The 25,456-nt window shown below is 38.1% G+C and overlaps 2 protein-coding genes across 2 annotated transcripts; both read left to right on the forward strand.

Annotated features, from left to right (window-relative positions):
* Nucleotides 1-2,474: 2,474 nt before the first annotated feature.
* LOC127653569 (bridging integrator 2-like) lies at nucleotides 2,475-15,160 on the forward strand. The gene is made up of 12 exons (XM_052140282.1): nucleotides 2,475-2,822; nucleotides 3,330-3,410; nucleotides 3,919-3,973; nucleotides 7,559-7,653; nucleotides 7,744-7,839; nucleotides 8,194-8,301; nucleotides 8,633-8,718; nucleotides 8,841-8,916; nucleotides 9,521-9,603; nucleotides 9,791-10,433; nucleotides 10,529-10,624; nucleotides 13,915-15,160. Exons 1-12 carry the CDS (start codon nucleotides 2,718-2,720, stop codon nucleotides 14,026-14,028), a joined length of 1,638 nt encoding a protein of 545 aa, XP_051996242.1. The 5' UTR covers nucleotides 2,475-2,717; the 3' UTR covers nucleotides 14,029-15,160.
* Nucleotides 15,161-18,235: 3,075 nt separating this feature from the next.
* Nucleotides 18,236-25,455, forward strand: LOC127653966 (heme transporter hrg1-A). The gene is made up of 4 exons (XM_052140852.1): nucleotides 18,236-18,404; nucleotides 18,525-18,674; nucleotides 20,280-20,447; nucleotides 22,860-25,455. Exons 2-4 carry the CDS (start codon nucleotides 18,545-18,547, stop codon nucleotides 22,994-22,996), a joined length of 435 nt encoding a protein of 144 aa, XP_051996812.1. The 5' UTR covers nucleotides 18,236-18,404; nucleotides 18,525-18,544; the 3' UTR covers nucleotides 22,997-25,455.
* Nucleotide 25,456: the final 1 nt, after the last annotated feature.

Consider the following 25,456-nt stretch of genomic DNA (forward strand, 5'->3'; position numbering starts at 1 on the left):
ACGCACTCAACAAGCCACATGATAAGATGTGTGGATTGATGGTCTCAGACGTGGAGGCAGCTGAGATTCATCCTCCACCATCCAGATTGAGGTGAGTCACTACGCCACCACAAGGTCTTAGAGCACATTGGGAATTGGGGAGAAAAGGGAAGAAAAAAAAGAAAGCCAGTAGTTAAAAATAATTTAAGAAGTTCATTATAATGAATAACAGGTTTTATAAACCATGGAGATGAAGGGAGTTTACATGTTTTGTGTATAGAACCAGATTGTGATTGTCATTGCAGCTGGTTTAATTTACATTACAATTGGCAAACTTGCAGATTTATATAGCCTGGTTCCGGTTGGCAGCGAAGTGTCCATCAGTTGAACCCAAAGGAAAAGCTATTTTTGAAGGGCCCTTCGAAGCAGATATTTATGAGCCCTTAGGTTTGGAACAACCCTTCAACATTGCAGCCACGATCATTCCCCCTTAAGTGCCCTTCAGGGGCGGATTTATCCTGTTTGGAACGCAGGGTCATCTGCCACTGTCTGCTGCTGCCTTGTCACACTGCTTTAACGTCATCAGTCAAGACAGCCCAGGGGCGTTATTAATTTACATGTCCTCTAAATGTTTAGCTCAAGATTTAGATTTAGATTTAACATTTAGCCTACATTGACTCCAGCCAGGTCTCCTAAGCAACCAAATAGGCCCAGTTGCTTGGGAGGGTACAGTCACATGGGGTATCCTCCTTGTGGTCACTATTAGCGTTTCTCGCTGTGGGGCGCAAGGTAAGTTGTGCGTGGGTCGCAGAGAGTAGCATGACCCTCCACATGTGGAATCTCCACAGTGCCATGCACAATGAGCCACGTGATAAGATGCGTGGATTGACGGTTTCAGAAGGGGAGGCAACTGAGACTTGAAAAAAAATGTTTTTTGCCTACATTTAAGATTTACGTTTAGGTTTAACATTTAGATTTAGATTAAAGATTTAGATTTTATATTTATTTTTAAGTATTTGTTACACAATAAATGGCTAAACATTTTTTGGAAAATATCAAATGCTTATTTACGTAAATCTGGTCAAATTGTGCAGAATTTGTTGTTAAATATAAATTGTAGCAGTCTTTTTAACATGTTTTATTTTACAACTGGCACCCCATACATTTAAACTCAATAATGTTCAGATGGAAAAAATCTCACAAAAGTTGATGTTCACCTTGAGCATATGGCTGAACCCAAAATGATGTATTGTAAGTAATCTTTCTGCTGGTCAGAGTAGATTGTGAGGGAGGTTGATACGCTCGATGACCTATATAAGAGTGGAGAGTTGAGATCCTTTGAAAATATGGTTCAACATTTTGGGATTCCCAGGTCTAAGTTCTTTAGGCATTTACAGCTGTTGTGGGGGATGTTTGTTGAATGGAATCAATAAAATGGTTAATCATTTATTTTTTTGTTCAGATTTGTTCAGATCTGAACATATTAAGTTGTTCAGATTAAAAGTCATGATTAATAAATGCATTCAATAAATGTGTTTAGATGAGATTTAGTGACATCTATATATTCCCTGTACACCAACGTCTGCATCGCCAAGGACCCTTCTGTCAAGCTCCTGAAGTTTGCAGACGGCACAACTGTCATCGGTCTCATCCAGGATCACGATGAGTCTGCAAACAGAAGGGAGGTTGAGCAGCTGGCTGTCTGGTGCAGTCAAAACTTCCAGAGTGATGAAAAGGGCTGGAAAATCACTCTGGACCCCACTCACCCTGCCCACTACCTTTTTGAACTGTTGCCTTCTGGCCGGCGCTACAGAGCACTGAGCACCAGAACTGTCAGGCAAAGGTTTTTTCCCTCAGGCTATCCATCTCATGAACAGTTAAAACTACCCCAATGAGCAATAATTATGTGCAATACATATTTATCCAACATATCTTACCTCTTCTGCCATTACATTCACTTGCATCTGAATATAACAGACTTGTATTTGTATATATTGTTTGCCTTATTGTGTCTTATTTCTATATATACTTATATTTTCTATTCTCTTTCAAATGTTATTCTATTTTTTTTATCTCTGTCTTGTTGTTGTATTGTTTGTGCAAAGGAAGATTCTGTCACCAAGACAAATTCCTTGTATGTGTAAGAATACCCGGCAATAAAGCTGATTCTGATCTATAGTCAAGAGGAAAATTAAAGGTGGGTGTGTGTGTGTGTGTGTCTCAGTCAGTCAGTCAGTCACAGAGCTACGTGTAATTTGTCAAGAAATGTATTTCAATGTCATTATTTTGAGCGGTGTTTAAAAAAAATCGCTCAACATCAGCTTTAATGTTTCTTTAGAATGTGTTTTCAAAGGAAGTCCAGCAAAATATTGTTATTTATTTATCATTTTAAAAACTGAGTGACAGTTTTTAGAAAGGCCATGTTGTATCGCCAAATCGTATAGCTAAATACACAGGCGTGCCGCTAGTTGACTTCTTGTTGATGCCGCATTGCCGCCGTCGCCAAACACGTTGGGGCTCGCGACCGGAGAATGTTGCTCGTTTAGTCAGTGAAGCGCCGTGACGTTACGCAAACTAACAAGATTCACTTTATTGAAGAGCATTTGGAGTGGGAAACTAACTGCAGCACGCTTTGCACTCCTCAGTCTGTTCACTCCGCCCAGGAACCGTAAGTTTATAGAAGGAAGCGCAGAGGCAGAGAGAAGAAACGCCGTTGTGCCAGCTTATTAGAAGTGAAGATGGCTGAGGGAAAAATAGGTGCCAACCTCGGGGGCAACATTGGCGCGGGAGCGGGCATCCTGGCTAAACGCTTTCAGAAATCAATGAACCGAGCTCAAGAGAAGGTAGGTGGGTCACTGGAGTTAAGTACCTTTTCTCTCGTGTCATGCTGTTCTTGGTGTGTATGTATTTGTGTGTGTCTGTCTTTGCGCCTTCATATTTACAGTCCTAAAGAAACAGGCACACATAGGATTTACTTGTCATGGATGTGTTTTAGTTGTAGTGCTGTTTCAGATGCAGTTGTGTAAATGCAGCACAATGACTGCCACTTCCTGCCCTCAATCACTTCCTCCATAGGCTATGTCCTCTCACCTCCTCCACAAGTTTGCACTTGGTTTTAACAATTATTTCCTCCCTAACTTATAAACAGTTTTCAATATTTTTTTTTTATGGAATTTAATTGTTGCTAAATAGTTCCCACGACCATTTCTGACCTTCCTCATTGCAAACAAAAATGTGGAACCGACTGGCGGGTTATGTTTCAGTAGCAATACAGTGACAACTATTGATCCTCTGTCTGATATCATGTCTTGAGTGTCTGAAATCATTGACCATGTATGCCTTTATTACAGGTCCTGCAAAAGTTGGGGAAAACCATGGAGACTAAAGATGAGCAGTTTGAAGAGAGCTCTGCCAACTTGAACAAACAGCAGGTACTTGAATATTGTGTCTGAAAGTGAGACACTAAAAATGAGCGTGAATCATCAAATCTACTATAGGTTTACAGCAGATTTACAAGCAAGACACAATCTGTGTTTACTGGGGTGTCCACTCAATTATGGTATAATGTTGCTATTTAAAGGAACAGTAATTGGTGAGTTGTATTGAATGAACACTGATAGAATCATTACTGAACTAAAGTAGCACAGGAAACTCCACCTTAAGGTGGTGTTTAAATTGTGACTCAGATATCAATGCATCTCTCCCTAGCTTTGCACATGCAGCTCTAAAGCAACTGCATATCATATGACCCATGTATTTTCTGTTTTAAGAATGATATACTGCACATTTTCCATTTCCCAATGTTAAGTGCCTATTCAATCAGAATAAACATAAATAGTATTTCTTATAAGTGTTTCAAAATGCAATGGACTGTAAAGGTGACCTTTAAATAAACAACAGTCTGTTTGCATGATGTGTTTATTTTCTTGTTCTGACCAGGCAGATGGCATCAGGCTCTATAAGGATGTTAAGGCTTACTACAATGCTGTTAAAGGTACTCTCTTACATTATAACAGCAGCCATCAGCTACTGTATTTGATAAACATTTTGAAATGTACAGTATTTTAGGCATTTTGGTTTACTGATTGAAACTTTTGAAACAATATAAATAATTTGAATCTGTTTAGCCACTTCTATAGAGCTGTTAATTCCACTTGTTTTATAAATAGAAAAGATTTCAGATGAATTTAAGATCAATGTGCAGTTCATATTTATCTCAAGTTCTCAGGAATCAAGATAAAATTTATGAAAATTTTCCTTCTTCAATTTGGTCAGCTTTTGGCCTCTGGGTGAGAGTGAAAGTGAGATGGTGGGTTGATCTGATCATGATGAGATGACCCAGATGGTCTTAGTTTCTCTGATCAGCTTTTGGGGAAGTGAATGTTTGTTAATGGAACTGAAAACGCTCATTGTGTAAATTTCTACAAGAATAGTCAACCTTCCCTCTTAAAGTACTGGTAGATGTAGAGAAGACTGATATGAAAAGGAGACTGAGTTTGGGGAAGATAATGGTTTTATTGCTCAGAAGACATGCATGGTTTTGATTTAAAATGAAAGAAAATTTGGTTTCCTCAGAGACATAAGCAATGGTATTTGATTGTTATTTTCCCCCCTTAAATGGATAGTTCACCCCTGTTTTGTTATTATAACCTCATAATGCTATCCTCCTTTTTCTTAAAAGGACAGTACACTCAAAAATGAAACTTATCTCATCATTTACTCTACTTTCATGCCATCCCAGATGTGTATGACTGACTTTCTTCTATAGAACACAAACATAGATTTTTAGGAGAATATCTCAGCTCTGCTGGTCCATTCAATGCAAGAGAATGGTTCCCAGAACTTTGAAGGTCCAAAAAGCACATCAATGCAGCATAAAAGTAACTCTTATAATATTTAAATATCCACTTTCAAACAGCCCTCCTAAGCACTTTTCTCACTTAAAGAGTTCTTTTTTTTTTTAAGTGATTCACATTCATTGTGTATTTCACCACCTCTTGGCAGGAAGAAGACTTAAATATTGATCTGTTTCTCACCCACACCCATCATATCACATCTGAAGACATGTATTTTACCTCTGGAGTGATATGGGTTACTTTTATACTGCCTTGATGTCTTTTTTGGCCCTTCAAATTTCTGGTCACTATTCACTTGCATTGTGAGGACCAACTTGCTTGTGCTTCATTTTTGGGTGAACAGTCACTAACTCAAAAGGGAGAAATTTTGAAGAAATGCTCAGTGTTGACATACAATGGCAGTTTATGGTGACTACCTCCTCAAGCTTCAAAAGAATAATTCAGAAGTCTAATAAGTTACTGTATGTCTTGTTCTGAAGGCATAAGATATAGTTTGGTGAGAAACAAACAAAAATGTATTGTATTATTTCGTGAAAATCTTCACCGACTGTTGGATTTCTCTGGCCCACGTAGACACTGCAGATAAATACGGTTGTCAGTTCACCTTTTAGTGCTTAATTCTGTTCTGTACACACACAGTTCAGTAATTAAAAGGATTGACAACCTCATTCTACAACTGAATTAACACCCAAAAAATTCAGGCAGTGACAACTGCATTTAAATTATCCTTTTAAAATTGTTTTTAGGAAGCCAGTGGTAACTAAAATCATAATATTATTTCATATTATTTCAAATGCATATTTTGCATTTAAATATTCTTCTAATTATTTTTAAATGTATATTTTGAAATGTTATGATTTTTCTATTACTAAACATGTTTAGTTTGGACCAAAGAGCACAGTTTCATTAAGCAGTGAACATGTTGTGATTTTGGCATACTGGGAGATTCAAATTGTCAATGTTTTCCCTGCCAAACTTGTTGCTGTGAGACATTACATGATACATTTCTGCTGTTATATGTAGTTTTAACCCATATTTAGTGAAATATATATGAGAGAGAGAGATATAAATTAAGCAAAAAAAGAAACTTTCCTTTTTCAGGACACTGTATTTTAAAGATAATTTTGTAAAAATCCAAATAACTTTACAGATCTTTATTGTAAAGGGTTTAAACAATGTTTTTCATGCTTGGTCAATTAATGACCATGCACATGTGGAACGGTTGTTAAGACACTAACAGCTTACAGACGGTAGGCAATTAAGTTATAAAAACTTAGGACACTCGAGACCTTTCTACGGACACTGAAAAACACCAAAAGAAAGATTCCCAGGGTCCCTGCTCATCTAAGTGAACGTACCTTAGGCGTGCTTCATGGAGGCATGAGGACTGCAGATGTGGCCAGGTCAATAAATTGCAATGTCTGTACTGTGAGACGCCTAAGACAGCGCTACAGGGAGACAGGAAGGGCAGCTGATCGTCCTCGCAGTGGCGGACCACATGTAACAACATCTGCACAGGATCGGTACATCCGAATATTATACCTTTGGGACAGGTATAGGATGGCAACAACAACAACAACTGCCCGATTTACACCAGGAACGCACAATCCCTCCATCAGTGCTCAGAATGTCTGAAATAGGCTGAGAGAGGCTGGACTGAGAGCTTGTAGGCCTGTTGTAAGGCAAGTCCTTACCAGAAATTACCGGTAACAATGTCGCCTATAAGCACAAACCCACTTTCACTGGACCAGACAGGACTGGCAAAAAGTGCTCTTCACTGACAAGTCGTGATTTTGTCTCACCAGGGGTGATGGTCGGACTCCCGTTTATCATCGAAGGAATGAGTGTTACACAGAGGCCTGTACTCTGGAGTGAGATTGATTTGGAGGTGGAGGGTCCGTCATGGTCTAGGGTGGTGTATCATCGCACCATCGGACTGAGCTTGTTGTCATTGCAGGCAATCTTAATGCTGTGTGTTACAGGGAAGACATCCTCCTCCCTCATGTGGTACCCTTCCTGCAGGCTCATCCTGACATGACAATCCCATCAGCCATACTGCTCGTTCTGTTCGTGATTTCCTGCAAGACAGGAATGTCAGTGTTCTGCCATGGCCAGCGAAGAGCCCGGATCTCAGTCCCATTGAGCACGTCTGGGACCTGTTGGATCAGAGGGTGAGGGCTAGGGCCGTTCCCCCCAGAAAAGTCCAGGAACTTGCAAGTGCCTTGGTGGAAGAGTGGGGTAACATATCTCACAGCAAGAACTGGCAAATCTGGTGCAGTCCATGAGGAGATGCACCGCTGCACCTGGTGGCCACACAAGATACTGTTACTTTTGATTTTGACACCCCCTTTGTTCAGGGACACATTATTCCATTTCAGTTAGTCACATGTCTGTGAAACTTGTTCAGTCTTAGTTGTTGAATCTATTTATGTTCATACAAATATTTACACATGTCAAGTTTGCTGAAAATAAAAGCAGTTGAAAGTTTCTTTTTTTGCTGAGTTATATTATTGCTTGAAACTCTCATTGCAGTGTTGCAGTAGTTGGTATTACCAGATTAATGGGAGGATTTAATAATTTTTGTTTTTCAGTCACACCTTTATTACTTGCTACAGCTTGTTGGGGTTAAACATAAACTGCTGGGATAACTTTCCAATTATGTATAATCTTCAAAAGAATACACAGTCACCACAATGTATTGTTTTATTCTCCTTTCTTCCCAGTGATGCATGAGTCATCTAAGCGTTTATCCCAGACTCTCAAAGATATCTATGAATCTGACTGGCATGGTCTAGAAGATCTGCCTGTCATTATGGAGGTGAAATAGACCTTTTACTAGTTTATAGTTATGCTTGAAAATTTTATTTTCCTTACCTGTCGTCTTCATCTCTCTGGCTTTACCTTACAGAGTGAGGATCTCCTGTGGAATGACTATGAGGAGAAGCTGAGCGATCAAGTTGTTAGAACAATGGAGAATTATACTGGACAGTTCCAAGATGTCAAAGTTTGTACATTAGAGCAATCAGTCACAGCACACAACCATGATCTTCCAAGTTATTTTTCCCCCCTTTCAAGCTATATATGCTGTACAATGTGTTTTTGAAAGGTTGTCAATCTCCGGGTGCAAGATTATTTTATTTTTATTTTTTCACATTTATTGGTTAAAGCCCCGTACAGGAGCCCTGAGTTATTACTGGCAGCCTACTCATCTTCACAGGCAATATGATAAGGATTAGGAATGGTTGCGAGGTTAGGGCCTCTCCTGCCTGCCGGGAACAATTCCAGGCACCTTTTGAACAATGGGCTCAGTGAAATGTAACTATAGCTTTAAAAGTCTAAGTATACTGTGTTCTTGCAGGAAAGAGTGGCTAAACGAGGAAGGAAGCTGGTAGACTATGATTCAGCTCGACACCATCTGGAGGCACTACAGAACTCCAAGAAGAGAGACGAGGCAAAAATAACCAAGGTGAAAACTGTCATTATTTAAACATGCTATAGCTTCAGAAATGTTTATTTTTCATGTGGAGTTTTCAAAAAATAGCTCTTTGTTTGAGTGGCCCAAGATGGCACCATTGGCTCAACTAATGGTGTGAGTTTGGGGTGGGAACCCAAATGTACCCCAACCACAATGCCTGTTTTACAGAGCAAAGGGAGGAGTGTTTGGGGAAACCTTTAATTTTGCAATTTCATTTGGTGCTGCAGAAATTACACACTTCCCTGGTAATATCACTAGTTAATAGTTTATAGTTAAAGCTCACTAAATCATATGACCATGACTGGTGCTGATCTCTTCTCAGGCAGAGGAGGAGTTCAATAAAGCCCAGGAGGTTTTTGAAGACATTAACAAGGAGCTGAGAGAGGAGTTACCTGTTCTTTATCAAAGGTTGGTACAACTTTTTCAGCCAAGATAAAACATTTGGCTAACTGTATTCAGCTAGTCACAAGTCACTAAAATGATTACTAATACTACTCTACTTAATCTGGGCAAACTCTTCCTGCTTTCAGCCGTATCAGCTGCTATGTCACCATGTTTCAGAACATCTCAAACCTGCGGGACGTCTTCTACAAGGAAATGAGCATGGTAAGAATGAGATGATTTTTTGGTTTGTGTGAATAATAAATGATTGTGCATTGTTTCTCATACATCAAAATGTGTCTAGTACAATAACAAACAATAAGTACGCTAACTGTAAAGCACTTTAATGTACTTGTGGGATGCCCATCTGTATGCATGCAATTACAAATATTTTCTGTTGAACTGGAGGTGTTTTAATGATTGCAAACTGTACAGATTGTATTTGAAGGAATATTCTAGTGTAAATGGTTATAACAATTGAAGATCTGTTAATCATAAACAGAGAAGCTATGTTGATAACCAAAATAATTTGATCCATGTTATGCATGTATGATGGAAGACTTATATGTCAGATTGGATCACTTTCAGAGAGGCAGACAGTGAGTTACGAGTTGAATTGTTTAGCTTTTCCTCATTAACTCAAAACATTTCCTTTTGATTAACACTGTTGTCTTAATTTTATAACTCAATTTCAGCTTTCTTTTTCTGTCAGTCCCCATGTGATTTTCAAAATTATTACAAAACATGAATACGTGAGACTATAAGAAAAAAGATTGTGCAGATGGGAGTTGAATGTAGCTGAGTTATGGAATTCGGTTTCATTTTTCAGTTGAATCATGACATTTATAATATGATGAAGAAGCTTGAGGATCAGCACTCAACCAAGCCCTTCATTGTCAAAGGCCTTAACAGGTAAAATCTCTTATTTACATAGATTCATATTTCTGTTTTTGTATTTTATTTGTTTCTTTGACAATTTAATTTCCAATAATTGGCAATTTCCTGTTATTGGCTAAACTTAAATATTTCCAGAGATCCAAATGTACCTTAGTGGTCTTTATTGTCTTTGATATGCCTTTTTTCCTTCCCCTGTGATTAGCACGAAATCTAAGAAAAGAAAATCTGTTACTATCTCTGCTCCCATCCCGTGTAACACTGCCTTCCCTTCTGATCATCCTGCCATGAGCAAGCTCAGCATGCCTGACACTCTCACACACAAAGACACACACTCAGACATTCCTTCAAAGAGCACAGGGAGTGCATCATCTGAAATATCAGACTCTGAATCCAACTCCTTTGACAGTGAACCCAATACACCCAAACGGCAGTCTTTGTGCTCAGAGGGTGAAGGGGTTAAGTCTGAGGGAGCCAGTGAAACTGAATCAAAAACTAGCACTGATGAATCCATACACACAAATGGCCAGGAACATCTGACACAAAGTTTGGCATCCACTGAGCAGGCTGAAGAGGATGAGAGAAAATCAGTAGCTTCATCTGAAGACTGTCCTATATCAGAAGACACCCAGCATGCATCTACGGATGGCGACAATGAGTTTAAGCGCTTATCTGCTGATGAAGACAATATTGTTCCTGTCCCCACTCCTCGACTACCCAGCACCTCCAAGAAAACTGAGGAAGGGATGGATGAAAATACGACAGGAGGTAGTGAGTTGGAGAAAGCAAATGAAGTCGTCTCAGGCCAAAAGGCAGAGTACGAAAATCCTCCCGGTTTCCTATACAAGGTACAGTGCCTCTTCCCAAAAAGGGTTATGACAGTGTCATGTAGTCATTGATTTGTATTTGTGTGGGTAAGCATTTCGTGTTTTTGTTTTTGCAGGCTGTTGCCCTGGAGAGTCAGGACTCCGATGAAGGTGTGCTTCTGCTGTTTGAAAAGGGAGATGTGATCCTTGCATATGTTGATGAAGAAGATAAGGTGAGGTGTATGGAGTGGGAATGCAATGTGGTTAAGGTTCGTCATCATTGTGCCCTTAAGCTCTTAAAGGAAAAGTTCTTAAAGCAAGAATGAAATTCCTTCATGTCGATCCAAACACAGATTTATTTATTTTTTACTTCTGTAGAACACAAAAGGAGATATTTTGAATGTCTGAACTGTTGTTTTCCATACAACAAAACATATAGGGTCCATGTGCTATCAAGCTCCTAAAAGGGCATACAAAACACAATAACACAAATGAAAACACCATAAAAGTAATCCAGATTGTTGTTGTGTGCTTTGTTTCTAGTCTTCTAAAGCCATACTTGTGTAATGAATAGACCAAAATGTAATCATTATTCACTGAAATTTAGGAGTTCCGTGACTACTTATTTTTAATAGTCGACTAGTTACACCCATTAGTTGAATGGAATTCGACTAGTCGTGATGTCATTCAATCCCAAACCGCACACCTGACGGTAGGCATACAGTACATCGAACTGTAATGTTGCTAAAAGTGAACAAAAGTGTCTGAACCTGGATTACCTGTGATGCCAATGGACTCGAAGTCAGATGTCCCAACCCACAAATTTCACTTTCGGGATGTATTCTGTCAGGTCATCGGACTCCAACTAAAGGCGGTTTTCTAACTGACACAGAATTGTGTTCTTGAAGGAGCAAACGGCATCCAGATCAACGTATCGCTAATATTTTGGTTATATTTTAAGGACAATTTACATATATTGCAGAATGATGTAGCATGTCATCTTTATCCAAGTAGCTTTTGTAATTTTCTCAACATTATCAGTGTTGATACAATTCTTTGCGCATGTGCAACACAGATACAGAGAATACGAAAGATTGTTGAGCAGAGCAACACTGTAACCAAACACCAGTTCTGAAATCAATGGCATAGATTTGGTTTCAACTAGATGTCTTCACGGGTCCAGCCTGACCCAAGACCTGACCTGGGACCTGTTCAGGTACGGATCCACGTTTTTATTCGGTCAGCTGGGTCCGGTCGGGTCCCATTCTAGTGCTGTGTCCCGGGTCTGTTTAAGATTATGTGTAATACACGAGTCAAGCCGGGAAGACCCAGCCATGATCAGACCGTGCTGATGTTGATGACTTGCAACACTGTAAAATTAGTATGAGAAAGTGCGGGCCAGGAAATAAGGTGAAAAATGGAGCGGAGCCACAATGAGCTAATTGACGGCAGAGCGGAGTTAAAGATCACAAATTAGCAATACTAAAGTTAGCAGCCGTGGCAATGCGCGAGCAATCGTTATTATAGTTCAAAAGTGCAAACTGCAAAGCTGATTCTAAACAAGTCACGTTTGTCATCCGTCACCATGACAGCAAGTGCACTTATGAAGCTGAAATAATCAGTAGATTAGCTATGCTGTTTCAATCAGCAAGAGAGGAATCTGGATGGATTATATGCATCACGGCCAGGCAGAGGGGAGAAGGCTACTAACGTTACATTAGGTAAGACACAAATCTTTTGCTTTCACTACTTGTAAATTAACTTGTTAATAGCAATCAGCTGTGATATCGGTGTCGATCGGGTCTGTGTATCCCGGCCAGGTCCGGGTCTCAGCTTTCGAAAAATTGACTGGTCCGGGTCCGGCATTTCTCAGTTCTGCATGGGTACGGGTCCAAGCTTTCAAATAATGGGTCCAATTCAGGTCCATGTAGTATCTTTCCAGGTCTCTTTGTGTTCGGGCACAAATTTTGGACCTGTGAATACCTCTAGTTTGAACATTGATTGGGATGTAATGTTTCATTACAATACATTACACAATGTATTATGACATTTAAAATGAATGCACAGATAAATGAAAAAAGTATATTCAATGTAGGGATGCCGCGGTGTGAGTTTTTGATGGTTGGATTACCTAAATTTATCTGAGAAAAATTTGTGGTTAACCGGTTTTACAATTATATGCACATTTTCTTATTATGCAACAGCACTGCTGCAAAAAAATGCATATCATTTAACAATTGTCTAAGTGGATGTATTTCTGGGGATATGTGGATGCTAATGAAAGCCCTATAATACGAAAACTGACAAAACACGCGCACACACACTCACACAAAGGAGGTAATAAGTGACACTCGAATCTACAGTAGGGCACAACACCGCTTATGTGCATCCCGAGCTCAGCGATGCGCTTAAGTGTAAACAGAGTGCTTCAAAAGTGAGTAAATGTAAGATTATTGTGGATGTACATGTAGTTCACAGCATTAAACAGTTTTTTTTTTTCTGCATCAGTTTATTAAAGCAATCCGTTGTTCTGTCAGACACCCCAACATAAAGAATTGAAAACATACTCTAAATACTGTCCACACCTTACAAATAAACCTTTGGACTTTAAATTGATTGTTGAATGCGGTGCAGAAGCAATGCTTTAAATATTGAGGACGATTTAAGATGCAACTTTTCAAAGTTCACTGGCTGATAGGAACTACACACAAATGCACCACAAGCAGTCAGCACACTTAAACATTACGTAAAGTGGCATCTTTAATTCATCACTTTAAAATCACCACAGCTAAAAATCTTAAACTTAATAGTTTGTTGTTGGACTTCTAGTGGAGCATACTGTCCAGTTTGTAAAATGTGTTTCTTTCTAGGACTTCTTTTACATCCGTTGTCTTCATTCAGTCATTTAAATGCTGCCCACAGCCAATTTAAGTCACTTTTTTGATGGATATGAGTCTGGTAGATAGAATTCCTCGGTTATATTTAGGAATTTTTGTGGTTAAGCTTCAGTTTCACGTGAATTGAAAGTTCACTTTCAGTTAGCTACACAAATCCAGGCAGCTATATTACAACATCAAGTTCCAAAATAGAGGAACATGTTCTAGCAGCAGAGTTGGAATAATCCCTATAGTTTATAAGTTAAATATTCAGCAAGCATGTACAAAATGTTGGGTGTCCACAATATGTATATGTTGGCCATATAGTGGAAGTTTTGTAGGAGTTTATTCTGTAAATGTGTTTTCATTATAGTCTATGCACATCTCTTGTTATCAATAAAAAAATGTATTACTATGCATTGAAATAAATGTCGATGGAAACCTAGCTATTGACGGGCAAGATTATCAATAAATAGTTACTTAAATTTCATTCATATGGACTACTTTTATGGTGCTTTATTTGTCCTTTTTTTTTTTTTTTTTAAATGTATTATGAATTTTTTGCTTTAATAACTTAATTGTTCATCATTATGAATTAATACTACTATTTAACATTCTTGTAATGTTTTGTAAATTCTATGTTACAGCCGGTGGGCACTGTCTGGGCTGTTAGAGAGCAGGACTGGATCCAGTACAAGGACCTAACCCTTCTCTCAGGCATCGTCCAGGAGACCTTGATGCAGTGCATCACCTCTGACTAAAACATGTTCTGAAGTCGCAACTTTGGATGTAGGATGGCATCAAATGAACCAGAACTCCCCAAACAGCCTGCTGCAACACTGTCTGAGTGCCCTCATGACTGGATGTTGTAATATGAGCTCCGTCTAACCTTTCCTCTAGACATGATAGACAATCTGTTTACTTAAGGATATGGTGTCCTTACAACTTCCTGTTGCCTCAAGACAGCCACACACTCTGTTTTCAGATTTTTGATGGTACTTTGTGTCTTTCTTTTATAGATTATAGATTAATATTGATAACTGCATTTGTGTTGTTTGTGGTTTGGGAATTTTCAGTGTCTCATTTGCATAAATGTAGCCACTGATTTTGAATCAGGAAAAAATGTTGTTTGGAGACACTGAAGATCACAACAGTGTGTATGTACTATGCAAAAAATATTTCCAAAGCATTTTTAAGCATTGAGTATTAATAGATTTTCTGGGGTTTTGTTGAATTTGATGTGGTTGTTCCAAAGGTCCTGTTTCCATATGTATTTTAAGATTGAAATGATGTGCTGTAAGTTGTTTCTGATAAAGTTCACAGTGCTAAATATATATATATATATTTAGCAATTATCTACCAGGCTCTTCAGTGTTTACAGGACCAAAAAAATGTGTTACTGTAAGTATGTGTCTCATGAATGTGAAGTAGGTTTCTTGTATGAATAACAGACAAAATATTTAGTTTTACTACAATAAAGTTGACCGTTGATAAAAGAAAGTAGTATAATGATGCTTTTATTGATATAAGTGCTAAGTATTTTTGTTGGCATTGTCATTTGAATAGCACAGTATTATTCAGGAAATCATTCGCCATTACATTTTTAACTAAAACAAACTGTAATGTAATGTTTAAGATGTAAGTGACATCTAGTGGAAGTTTACATACATTTCCCGTGCCAGTCTTCATGCGTATGACACTGTTTTTCTCTTACAGTTTTTCTCAATCGATTTAGCAAATTTACTGAAACAAACGTAAAATGGTCAAAAGTATAATCCACACATCACATGATACATTTAGCACACCGCTCTCTGTGACATGTAAAAGGTGATTACTCAATCAAAAGAATTAACTCATGTTTTAAATGTATATAAATCCAACAATTAATAAATCATTGACATCAAAACAAAAGGTTCCTTTATCATTGCTTTGACCAAGACAGTCAAAATAAAAAGACATCTTGTCAAATGACAGTGTACCTACTCTGAAAGTGTGATTGTTACCCACTATGTAATATTGTCCAATTGCTAACATTGTATATGTAGGCAGCTGAATAGTATTGATGTCAAACAGTCATGGCACACACACTATCAACAAAACATTTATTCAAACATTTGTCATCGTATGTGCACACTTTACAGCCAACCGAAAATACGTGAAGAAAGCTTGTACAGAAAAAAATACATTCAACAGCAAAATTCAGGAACTACAACATCTCTCCTCTTTCTGGCCGCTTCACCTACATCAAATCTGATATCCTCCCTTGCAATGCAACGATGGAAAAATATTTTGGCATGACGCAGCCACCCCCTACAACAATCTGCTGTGATATCCTCACAACCAGCATCCATTGCACCCAGTAAGGACAACTGGTCATGAGAACGGTAATCAGAAACCTTCCATCTCTAAGCAGAAAAGAACTCCTCAATGGGGTTTAGGAATAGGGAGTATGGTGGGAGAAACTCCATCAAAAAACTTGGGTGGGCAACAATCCATTCCCTGACTGTATTTGAACGATGGAATCTTTAAGTTGTCCCAATCTTTAACATACGTTGGCAAGTCATTTCCCACACCATTCCCACATATGGCAGCAAACATTGTAATGTTCTCTCCATGCTGGACTGGCACATCAACAGTGGCTCTCTGACCAATAATATTACGGCCACGTCTCCTGACTTTGGTCAAGTTCAATCCTGCCTCATCAACGTACACAAAAATGTGTGGAGATTCATCAGCCTCCAGCTCCATCACTCTCTATAAAAGATAGTAAAGCAATTTAGGAAACAATTACAGTAGATATTGTAAATCAGTTACACAAATCCCACATTGTGTAACATATTCTGCATATACAGGTTGTACTTGTCAATACTGAAAGACAAGGCTATTACAGCACTGTGTTGTTTACAATGATAAATCCTTACCTGTACATAAATTGCTCTAAATTGTGAGGAAATTGAATTGTTCCCCGTCTAGCCTAAGTCTATCCATCTGACAACATTACAACAATACCACATAACTATTATGTATCTAATATATGTGTGACAGGTTATTGTGATTGTTGGTTGTTCTATTTAGCATGTAGGGATTTACAAAATGAACATGTGTATAATTGCATTTGAGAGTAATATCATTCAATAACAAATGAGTGCAAACTATTTTGATCTGCAAGGCTTACTCAATGCATTTTGTGCCAAAGCAATTATAAATGACTATAGTCATGTGAACAAATTACCTAATGTTCATATAGTTAGAGAAAAACTGTAAACTTTGTCAAACTATACTACCACAACAGCTACCACAAAATAAGGAGGAATGCCCCAGCTTTGATTGCTATTTTTCCACTGAGAATAGAGGATGAATTTCACCAAAATGACATTATCTTCAGAAAGCTACAGACTACAGCATCATCAACAGGTGATTGCACATGCTCCATCTCTCTCTCTCTCTCTCTCTCTCTCTCTCTCTCTCTCTCTCTCTCTCACACACACACACACACACACATATACACACAGATTGTTGTTTCTCCAATAACATGTTAGAAACAGGCTTGGACACATCATTTGTTTTGCAATGGCAGATTCTGATCCGTGGCGTAAAAAAGTAGTTAAGAGCACAAATATGTATTTTATGACTACTCTGTACATTTTATGTTTTATATATATATATATCAGAAGGGTGCTGGTTTCATCCCCACAGCCACCAACATTGTGTCCTTGAGCTATATATATATATATATATATATATATATATATATATATATATATATATATAGCTCAAGGACATATATATATATATATATATATATATATATATATATATATATATATATATATATATATATATATATATATATATATATATATAGCTCAAGGACACAATGTTGGTGGCTGTGGGGATGAAACCAGCACCCTTCTGATTATAAGTTATGTTCTTTTACTCACTACACCACCACCACTCCATGAAAAGGTCCTTGGCATTCTAGCTGTCAGTTTGTCCAGATACTCAGGTGACATGGCTGTCTTGTCGGGCACTTCTCTCGCACCTTATAGTCTAGCTGATCCCACAAAAGCTCAATGAGTTTAAGATCCATAACACTCTTTTCCAATTATCTGTTGTCCAATGTTTCTTTGCCCAGTCCAACCTTTTCTTTTTGTTTTCTGTTTCAATAGTGGCTTTTTCTTTGCAATTCTTCCCATATGGCCTGCACCCCTGAGTCTTCTCTTTACTGTTGTACATGAAACTGGTGTTGAGCGCGTAGAATTCAATGATGCTGTCAGATGAGGACATGTGAGGTGTCTATTTCTCAAACTAGACTCTCTGATGTACTTATCCTCTTGTTTAGTTGCACATCTGGGCCTTCCTCATCTCTTTCTGTCCTTCTTAGAGCCAGTTGTTCATAGTTGTGTACACCTTTGTATGAAATATTCCGTTTTTTTGACAATTTCAAGACTTCATTCCTCAAAACAATGAGTGACAACGTTAAGATTCATTTAACGAATCAAATAGCTTTCAACTGTGTTTGATATAATGACAAGTGATTTTCTAGTTCCAAATTAGCAATTTAGCATGATTACTCAAGGATAAGGTGTTGGATATGGCTGCCGGAAATGGGACCGGTCTAGATTTGATCAAAAATGACTTTTTTTCAAATAGTGATGCTGCTGTTTTTTACATCAGTGATGTACTGACTTAGGCCTATACTTTGTGATCAGTTGAATGTCACTTTGGTGAATTATAGTACCAATTTCCTTCTGAAACAGAAGGAATCTGTACGTTATTCCAAACTGTTGTCCGCAAGTGTATATATTTAAATAAAATATAACAAATACAAAACAGTAATATTAGTCAAGCGCAATTCTAGCAACGTTGGAGTTCCCATAATTATGAATGTCTCAGAATGTCGTTTCATTGTTTCTTCCCTGTCCGTAGGGGTCGCTATTCTCTCTAAAAAGGAGGCATATTTTTACTTTTGCTCATGTACTATCGGAGAGCAACAAAACCCAGCGGGGATATGGTGCTGTAAATGACAGTAAAAGAGAATTGATCGTTTGAGTCGTTGTTATCGCTTGTAAAACCCCAGTGAATGACATTTCATCACAAGTTTTTTGCACTGCAGCTGGACCAGCGCTTTATCCAGGTCAGACGAGCAGATGTTTCATGAGAACTATTTTTAGTAACTGCTCAGCTTTTTGTTGTGTAGAATCTTTTATTTTTTTTTCAGGATTTATAATTATAATTATTTTTATTTTTCGTGCAGGTGTTGATTTGACGTCAGTGATGGCGATCAAAAAGACCTACATAAGCGTGGGCTACGCGTGTGTTGGGGTGTTGGTGGGATTTTCGGCTTTTCTAGTCTGGAATATCGCATACAAACAGCCGTGGACTGCCGCGATGGGTGGACTATCAGGTACCCTTGGCTGTGTCTCAAAATCTAGCGAGTTGCCTACCTGGAGAGCATATTTGGGCTTTTCGTGCCAGTCTATGGTGCCTATAAACATTGCTATCTAGATACGCAGCTCACTCCTTTCTTTTCTTTCTTTCTACTTGCACACTTGTTTTCCCTCTTGCTAGGTAGTTTTTTTCTTTGGGAAGACTAAGTGAAAGGAGTAAAATAAAGGCAAATCTTTGTATAACCCATACATAAATAATATATGCAAAAGCGTTAAGATTTTGGCCTAAACCAGCAGATAACAAAGACACTTCCCCACTTTGATCTGTCACAGTGTTCTTCAAACTTTCTTAACACACGCATTACTGGCCTTTGTGTTTATGTGTTGTGTAAGAGGGCTACTGACCTGATTCATACAGCTTTGTTTTGCACGTTGTTCATCATTGTCCTTTTCCCCCTCAGAAATATTTTGCAGAATTTACATTTAGTCATTAGAATATAGCATGTGATTTGTCACACCAAAGTCAACAATATCTGGAGCAATGCACCGCTAAGCTCTAAAAGTAGCTGGAGTAGTAAAGAAGCTTTAAATTACTATTATTATTAAATGTAAATGCAATTACTGTGGATTGGTTAAGTGCTCACAGAAATGGTCTTTTCAGTTATTGGGTTTTATCGTTTAATCCACCTTATAGGGGCATTAAAGGGATAGTTCACCCAAAAATGAAAAGTCTTTCATGATTTACTCACCCTCAGGCCTCTTGCCCTTATGTGGATTTTGGAGCTTAAATATTGTGGCAACCATTCACTTACATTGTACCTAAAAAGCTGAGATATACTTCTGAAAATCTTTGTTTGTGTTTAGCCAAAGAAAGAAAGTCATACACATCTGGGATGCCATGAGGGTGAGTAAATAATGAGAGAATTTTCACCTGCTGAGGCCGGGATGATGCCACCTTTCCATGCTCATTAAAGTTTTTTGTCAATATCAAGATTTTAGTTTAAAGTTTTGTGAATGTGTGAGTGTAGATATGAATAAGTTTTTCACTATTTATAATCCCCTTTTAACTTTTTTTGCAGTTTACTTAATTTGTCCTGCTGACCAAATACATTTTAAGTACACACACACAAAAAAAAATTAACTTCAATGGACTCTCTCAATATGAGATCATAAAACTGCATCTATAATAATTATAGAATTTCTAAAATTATTCTCAATTGTTCCAGATGGAGTATAGCATTAGTATCCTAATTTTACTGCATGAAGCATGATAGGATTTCAGGTCATTTGTGAGAGTTAAACATAACATCTGATGACCTGCACACACTGCTTTAGTTTACAATGGAAATGTGGTGGTGTCATTGTTTTGGCTTTGTTGTGTAAAATCACAAAGTGCTTTTCTGCAAATCCAAGAGCCTTTGCAGAACTGAGAGAGAATAGCGCTGTCATAAGAAACAAACAGGAGCACAGCAAGTCTAAATGGATGTGAGAATGACAAACCAATAAAGAATGCAGAGTCACTGAGATTCAGGCATACACATGCAAAACCATGCACACTGCACAGTTGATCATTGCTTGAAGTATATTTATGTATGTGTATGGGTGTGTATGTACATCTACAGGTGTTTTGGCACTATGGGCTCTGGTCACACACATAATGTACCTTCAGGACTACTGGAGAACATGGCTGAAGGGACTGAAGTTCTTCATGTTCATAGGCATCATTTTCTCTGTGCTGTCAATCATTGCGTTTATCTCCTTCCTCTGTGTTGCCATCTCCCACAAAGAATGTGAGTAAAAACCATCTATTCTGAAGCTGAGTGTCACAAGATGTCTTTGTTTTTAAGCAGAGATTATATAAAGGGATAATAGTTCACCCACAAATGATAATTCTCTCATCATTTACTCAATCTTATGCCATCTCTAACTCTTATGAATTTCTTTCTGTCACAGAACAAAAAGGAGGATATTTTGAAGATCTATGAGGTGTTTTTGCTCATACAATGCAATTCAATGTGCTTGAAAAATTTCAAGCTCAAAAAAGGATATAAAGGCAGCATAAAATAAATCCACATGACGCTAGTGGTTTAATCCATGTCTTCTGAAGCTACATGAATAGCTTTGATTTAGAAACTGACCAAAAGTCTTTATTCACTATAAATCTTGACATCCACAGTCTCCTTGGCACTCGTGAGAGAAGCTCGTTCACACACTTCCATGCACTTTGACACAAGGCAAGGTTTGTTGTTTTCATGCCCAGTTGGGATACTTTGAAAATGCTGATGCAAGTTAAAATGGTCGAGTCGCAAGTTGAGTTTTATTGTGAGATTTTTCTTAAAATGTACCACAGTCACCAAAAGGTTGATAATAAACATCTCATTGATGTTCAGCGATACCAGGATTTAATACCTGGCAAATGCGTGCAGAGGCAAAGCATCACGATCTTGAAGCATACATTGTGTTCCATTCGGGATGGATGTCAAGATTTATAATGAATAAGAACTTCTCACCCAAAGCAAAAACATCCCTTCAGACAACATGGATTATACTACTCTAGTCAAATGGATCATTTTATGTTACATTTTGTCCTTGGAGCTTGAAAGTTTGGACCCCATTGACTTGCATTGTATGAACAAATAACCTGTATACATTCTTCAAATGATCATTGTTTGTGTTTATTTGGCTTTGGAACGACAGGGTAAATGATGACCTATTGAAATACATCAGTGAAGCTCTGTCTGCCACTGTATAGTGTATTTAAGGAATATTCTGGGTTCAATACTAGTTAAGCTCAATCAACAGCATTTTGCCATAATATTGATTACCACGAGTTTTTCTTGCCTCTCCTTTTCTTTAAAAAAAAATAAAAGCAGAAATCTGGGTTACAGTGAGGCACTTACAATGGAAGTGTAGGTGGGCCAATTTTTGAATTTTAAAATACTTACTTTTTTAAATGTATAGCCACAAGTCATACATCAAAATATGCATGTAAACATTATTTTTGTGTGATAAAATCACTTGCTAACCTTTCTGTGTTAAGTTATAGCCAATTTTAAAACTTCATTGCCAAGACAATGTAATGTTAACAAACCTAAACCCCTAAAATGACTGTAAAAATTTAAATTTAAACAACTTTATAGCACAAATAATCCATGAGTAAGCTAAGACAAGGCACTGCAGATGAATAGGATAAACAAAATAACTATATTTCAAAGTTTAAGACCTTTTTTTGTAATTATTTCAGTTAAGTTTCTGTATTTTTGTATATTGTCAATAATTTTTTGCAGTGTTTTTTCATGTAAAATGAACGAAATAGCAGCAACAGCCCTTCTTCAGATTAGTGTGAAGATTTTTGTTTATTTTGAAGTATTATGTATTCCAGTAACACCAAAAGAATTCAATCGATGTATTGCCTTGTGCAAAATAAACAAATTATTAGTGAAACTATGTCCCTCTCCTTGGTGCAGTCATTTATTCTAAATATATACTTGAAACTAGTTGCATATAAAACATGCACATTGTGGCAGAGTTTCCTGTGCTGTTGCCTGCTCTTGTGATAAACCTAGTGAATATTAAAGAAGACCATTGTCTCTGTGTGAACCAATTATTTTGTAGAGATCTGTTGAGTATGAAACAATTGCATGAGTGTGAGGGAATTAAAATAAATTGGCAAGGAAATCAGAGTTGTGTTAATACATTTAACGTTTTAAGAAAATATATATTTTAAATAATTATGAGAAGTGCCCTTTTTTTCCACTTGAGCCCCTGCCCCCCTGTGCACGTCCCTGGGCCAATGTATTAACATGATTTTACTAACCTTATACCAAGCAATTGTATCACACATCTTTCAATCTTGTGGCTATTAAATGGTGTGTATTTAAGCCTCACTGTAACCGCTATTTTTTTTTAATAAACGAGGGACAAGTTGAAATACATTTTTGTGGAAATCAATGTTACACTGCAAATACTGTTAATCAAGTTTAACTTGCACTAAAACAGGAACATTCCTTTCAGATCTGAGTGTTACAACACCAGTTATACATTTTAACAACAAGTATGAACAGAAGAGAAGTACCAGTCAGATCAATCTCAAAAAAGTTTTAAAGAGGAAGTGGCTTTCTGCACATTAAACTGACAGGAAGGCATTTCTTCTCTCTTTGAACTTTAAAAACTCTCTTAAATGTGTTTTTTTGTGTGTACAGCCTTGAAAGATCCTGCCAGTCTCTTCCTGTCGTGTGTGTGGAGCTTCATAAGTTTGAAATGGGCATTCCTGCTGGCCCTCTATTCTCATCGATACTGCAAAGAATTTGCTGACATCTCCATCCTCAGTGACTTTTAAATATACACCCACAATAGCACACTCATGCCCACAGACAAACAAGCATACATGCTTAAAAAGTCTTGGCTGTTACATTGTTGAATGGATAAAGAGGAAATTAAACATGATTGGCATTAGAGGGCAAAACGCAACTTTCATATCCGCAGGTCAGAGAGGGTGAAACGGGTGTTTTCGCCTGGCAGTCATTGATGCTCTATGAGAGTTTGGGCATACCAAGATGGCCGCTCAAACACTTCCGGTGGCTTCACCTCCAGCTAGCAGTTTACCATTGCATCAACGATTCAGTTTTATCAATATATACAGTGCATCTGGAAAGTATTCACAGCACTTCGCTTTTTCCACATTTTGTTACGTTACAGCCTTATTCCAAAATGTATTACATTTGTTATTTTCCTCAAAATTCTACAAACAATACCTCATGACAATGTGAAAGTAGTTTGTTTGAAATTTTTTAAAATTTATTAAAATACCGGCTGCCATATCACCCTGCGGCTATTGCGTGGTTGCCCACTAAAGCTAAGCAGGGTTGAGCCTGGCCAGTACCTGGATGGGAGACCTCCTGGGGAAAACCAAGGTTGCTGCTGGAAGTGGTATTAGGGAGGCCAGCAGGGGGTGCTCACCCTATGGTCTGTGTGGGTCCTAATGCCCCAGTATAGAGATGGGGACACTATACTGTAAAAAAAAAGCACCGTCTTTCGGATGGGACGTTAAACCGAGGTCTTTACTCTCTGTGGTCATTAAAAATCCCTAGGGCACTTTCTCGTAAAGAGTAGGGGTTTAACCCCGGTGTCCTAGCCAAATTCCCCCATTGGCCCCTATCTATCATGGCCTCCTAATAATCTCCATCCCTGAATTGGCTACATCACTCTACTCTCCACCAATAGCTGGTTTGTGGTGGGCGTTCTAGTCTCCCAGTTCCTGCCGCTGAAAAACCACACAGCATGATGTTGCCACCACCATGCTTCACTGTAGGGATGGTATTGGCCAGGTGATGAGCGGTGCCTGGTTTCCTAAAGACATGACGCTTGCCATTCAGGCCAAAGAGTTCAATATTTGTTTAAATCAGACCAGAGAATTTTGTTTCTCATGGTCTAAGAGTCCTTCGGGTGCCTTTTGGCAAACTCGAGGTGGGCTGTCATGTGCCTTTTACTGAGTGGCTTCCGTATGGCCACTCTACCATACAGGCCTAATTGGTGGAGTGCTGCAGAGTTGGTTGTTCTTCTGGAAGGTTCTCCTCTCTCCACAGAGAAACGCTGGAGCTCTGTCAGAGTGACCACCGGTTCTTTGTCACCTCCCTGACTTAAGGCCCTTCTCCCCTGTTCACTCAGTTTGGCCAGGCGGCCAGCTTTAGGAAGAGTGCTGGTGGTTTCAAACTTCCATTTACGGATGATGGAGGCCAATGTGCTCATTGGGACATTCAATGCTGCAAAACATTTTCTGTGCCTCGATACAATCCTGTCTCTGAGGTCTACAGCCAATTCCTTGGACTTCATGGCTTGGTTTGTGCTCTGACATGCACTGTTAACTGTGGGATCTTATATAGACAGGTGTGTGCCTTTCCAAATCATGTCCAATCAACTGAATTTACCACAGGTGGACTCCAATCAAGCTGTAGAAACATCTCAAGGATGATCAGCGGAAACGGGATGCACCTGAGTGAAATTTTGAGTGTCATGGCAAAGGCTGTGAATACTTATGTACATGTGATTTTGTTTTTATTTTTTATTTTTAATAAATTTGCAAAGATTTCAAACTTCTTTCACATTGTCATTATGGGGTATTGTTTGTAGAAGTTTGAGGAAAATAATTAATTTAATCAATTTTGGAGGCTGTAACATAACAAAATATGGAAAAAGTGAAGCACTGTGAATAATTTCTGGATGCACTGTATGTATATTTATATGTGGTTTTAACACATTAGACTAGGTTTAATTACCGTTTTAAATGTTGGACTCTTTAATATCCTTTTTTTGCAAGCATATGAACAAAATCAATATTTCTGAGCCTTTTCACCATGTGTGTTTTGTTTATACTTGCCATTTCTGAATGAGGTATTAAGATAAGCCTTCTGTCTTTCTCCCTGCTGCTGTTCTCTTGTGGTAATGTTTTACTCCACTCCCACCAATGGACACAGATAAGTGATGGATTTTTGTATCTCAGCTGGTGACCAGCAGATGTCACTAACAGACAGTTTTGATTCTGCTACTGCAGATGATATGATAGCATTTAGGTATGTGACTGTTAATTCTTGAATAAGCACTTTATTGTATTGTATGTAAACCCTTAAATGAGCTGATGAATCTGGCTGTGGGAATCTTGCTACTTTACTGTTAAGGGACACATTATTATGTTGGAAAGCTCAAAGCATTTTGTTAATGTTTATTGCTCTTGTTTATCTTTATATAACTCCTAAGCATTATAACAGGAGCAACTTTTTTTTTTTTTTTTTTTTTCTTCAAC

Source organism: Xyrauchen texanus, chromosome 13 (assembly GCF_025860055.1).
Source record: "Xyrauchen texanus isolate HMW12.3.18 chromosome 13, RBS_HiC_50CHRs, whole genome shotgun sequence".
NCBI lineage: Eukaryota > Metazoa > Chordata > Actinopteri > Cypriniformes > Catostomidae > Xyrauchen > Xyrauchen texanus.

Bases quoted from the DNA above. Each gene is read 5' to 3' on its own strand.
- LOC127653569 (XM_052140282.1), top strand. From the start codon at position 2,718: ATGGCTGAGGGAAAAATAGGTGCCAACCTCGGGGGCAACATTGGCGCG. The intron at 7,840-8,193 runs GTTTGTACATTA...GTGTTCTTGCAG, and splicing joins GACAGTTCCAAGATGTCAAA to GAAAGAGTGGCTAAACGAGG. The intron at 10,625-13,914 runs GTGAGGTGTATG...TCTATGTTACAG, and splicing joins ATGTTGATGAAGAAGATAAG to CCGGTGGGCACTGTCTGGGC.
- LOC127653966 (XM_052140852.1), top strand. From the start codon at position 18,545: ATGGCGATCAAAAAGACCTACATAAGCGTGGGCTACGCGTGTGTTGGG. The intron at 18,675-20,279 runs GTACCCTTGGCT...GTACATCTACAG, and splicing joins CGCGATGGGTGGACTATCAG to GTGTTTTGGCACTATGGGCT. The intron at 20,448-22,859 runs GTGAGTAAAAAC...TTGTGTGTACAG, and splicing joins TGCCATCTCCCACAAAGAAT to CCTTGAAAGATCCTGCCAGT.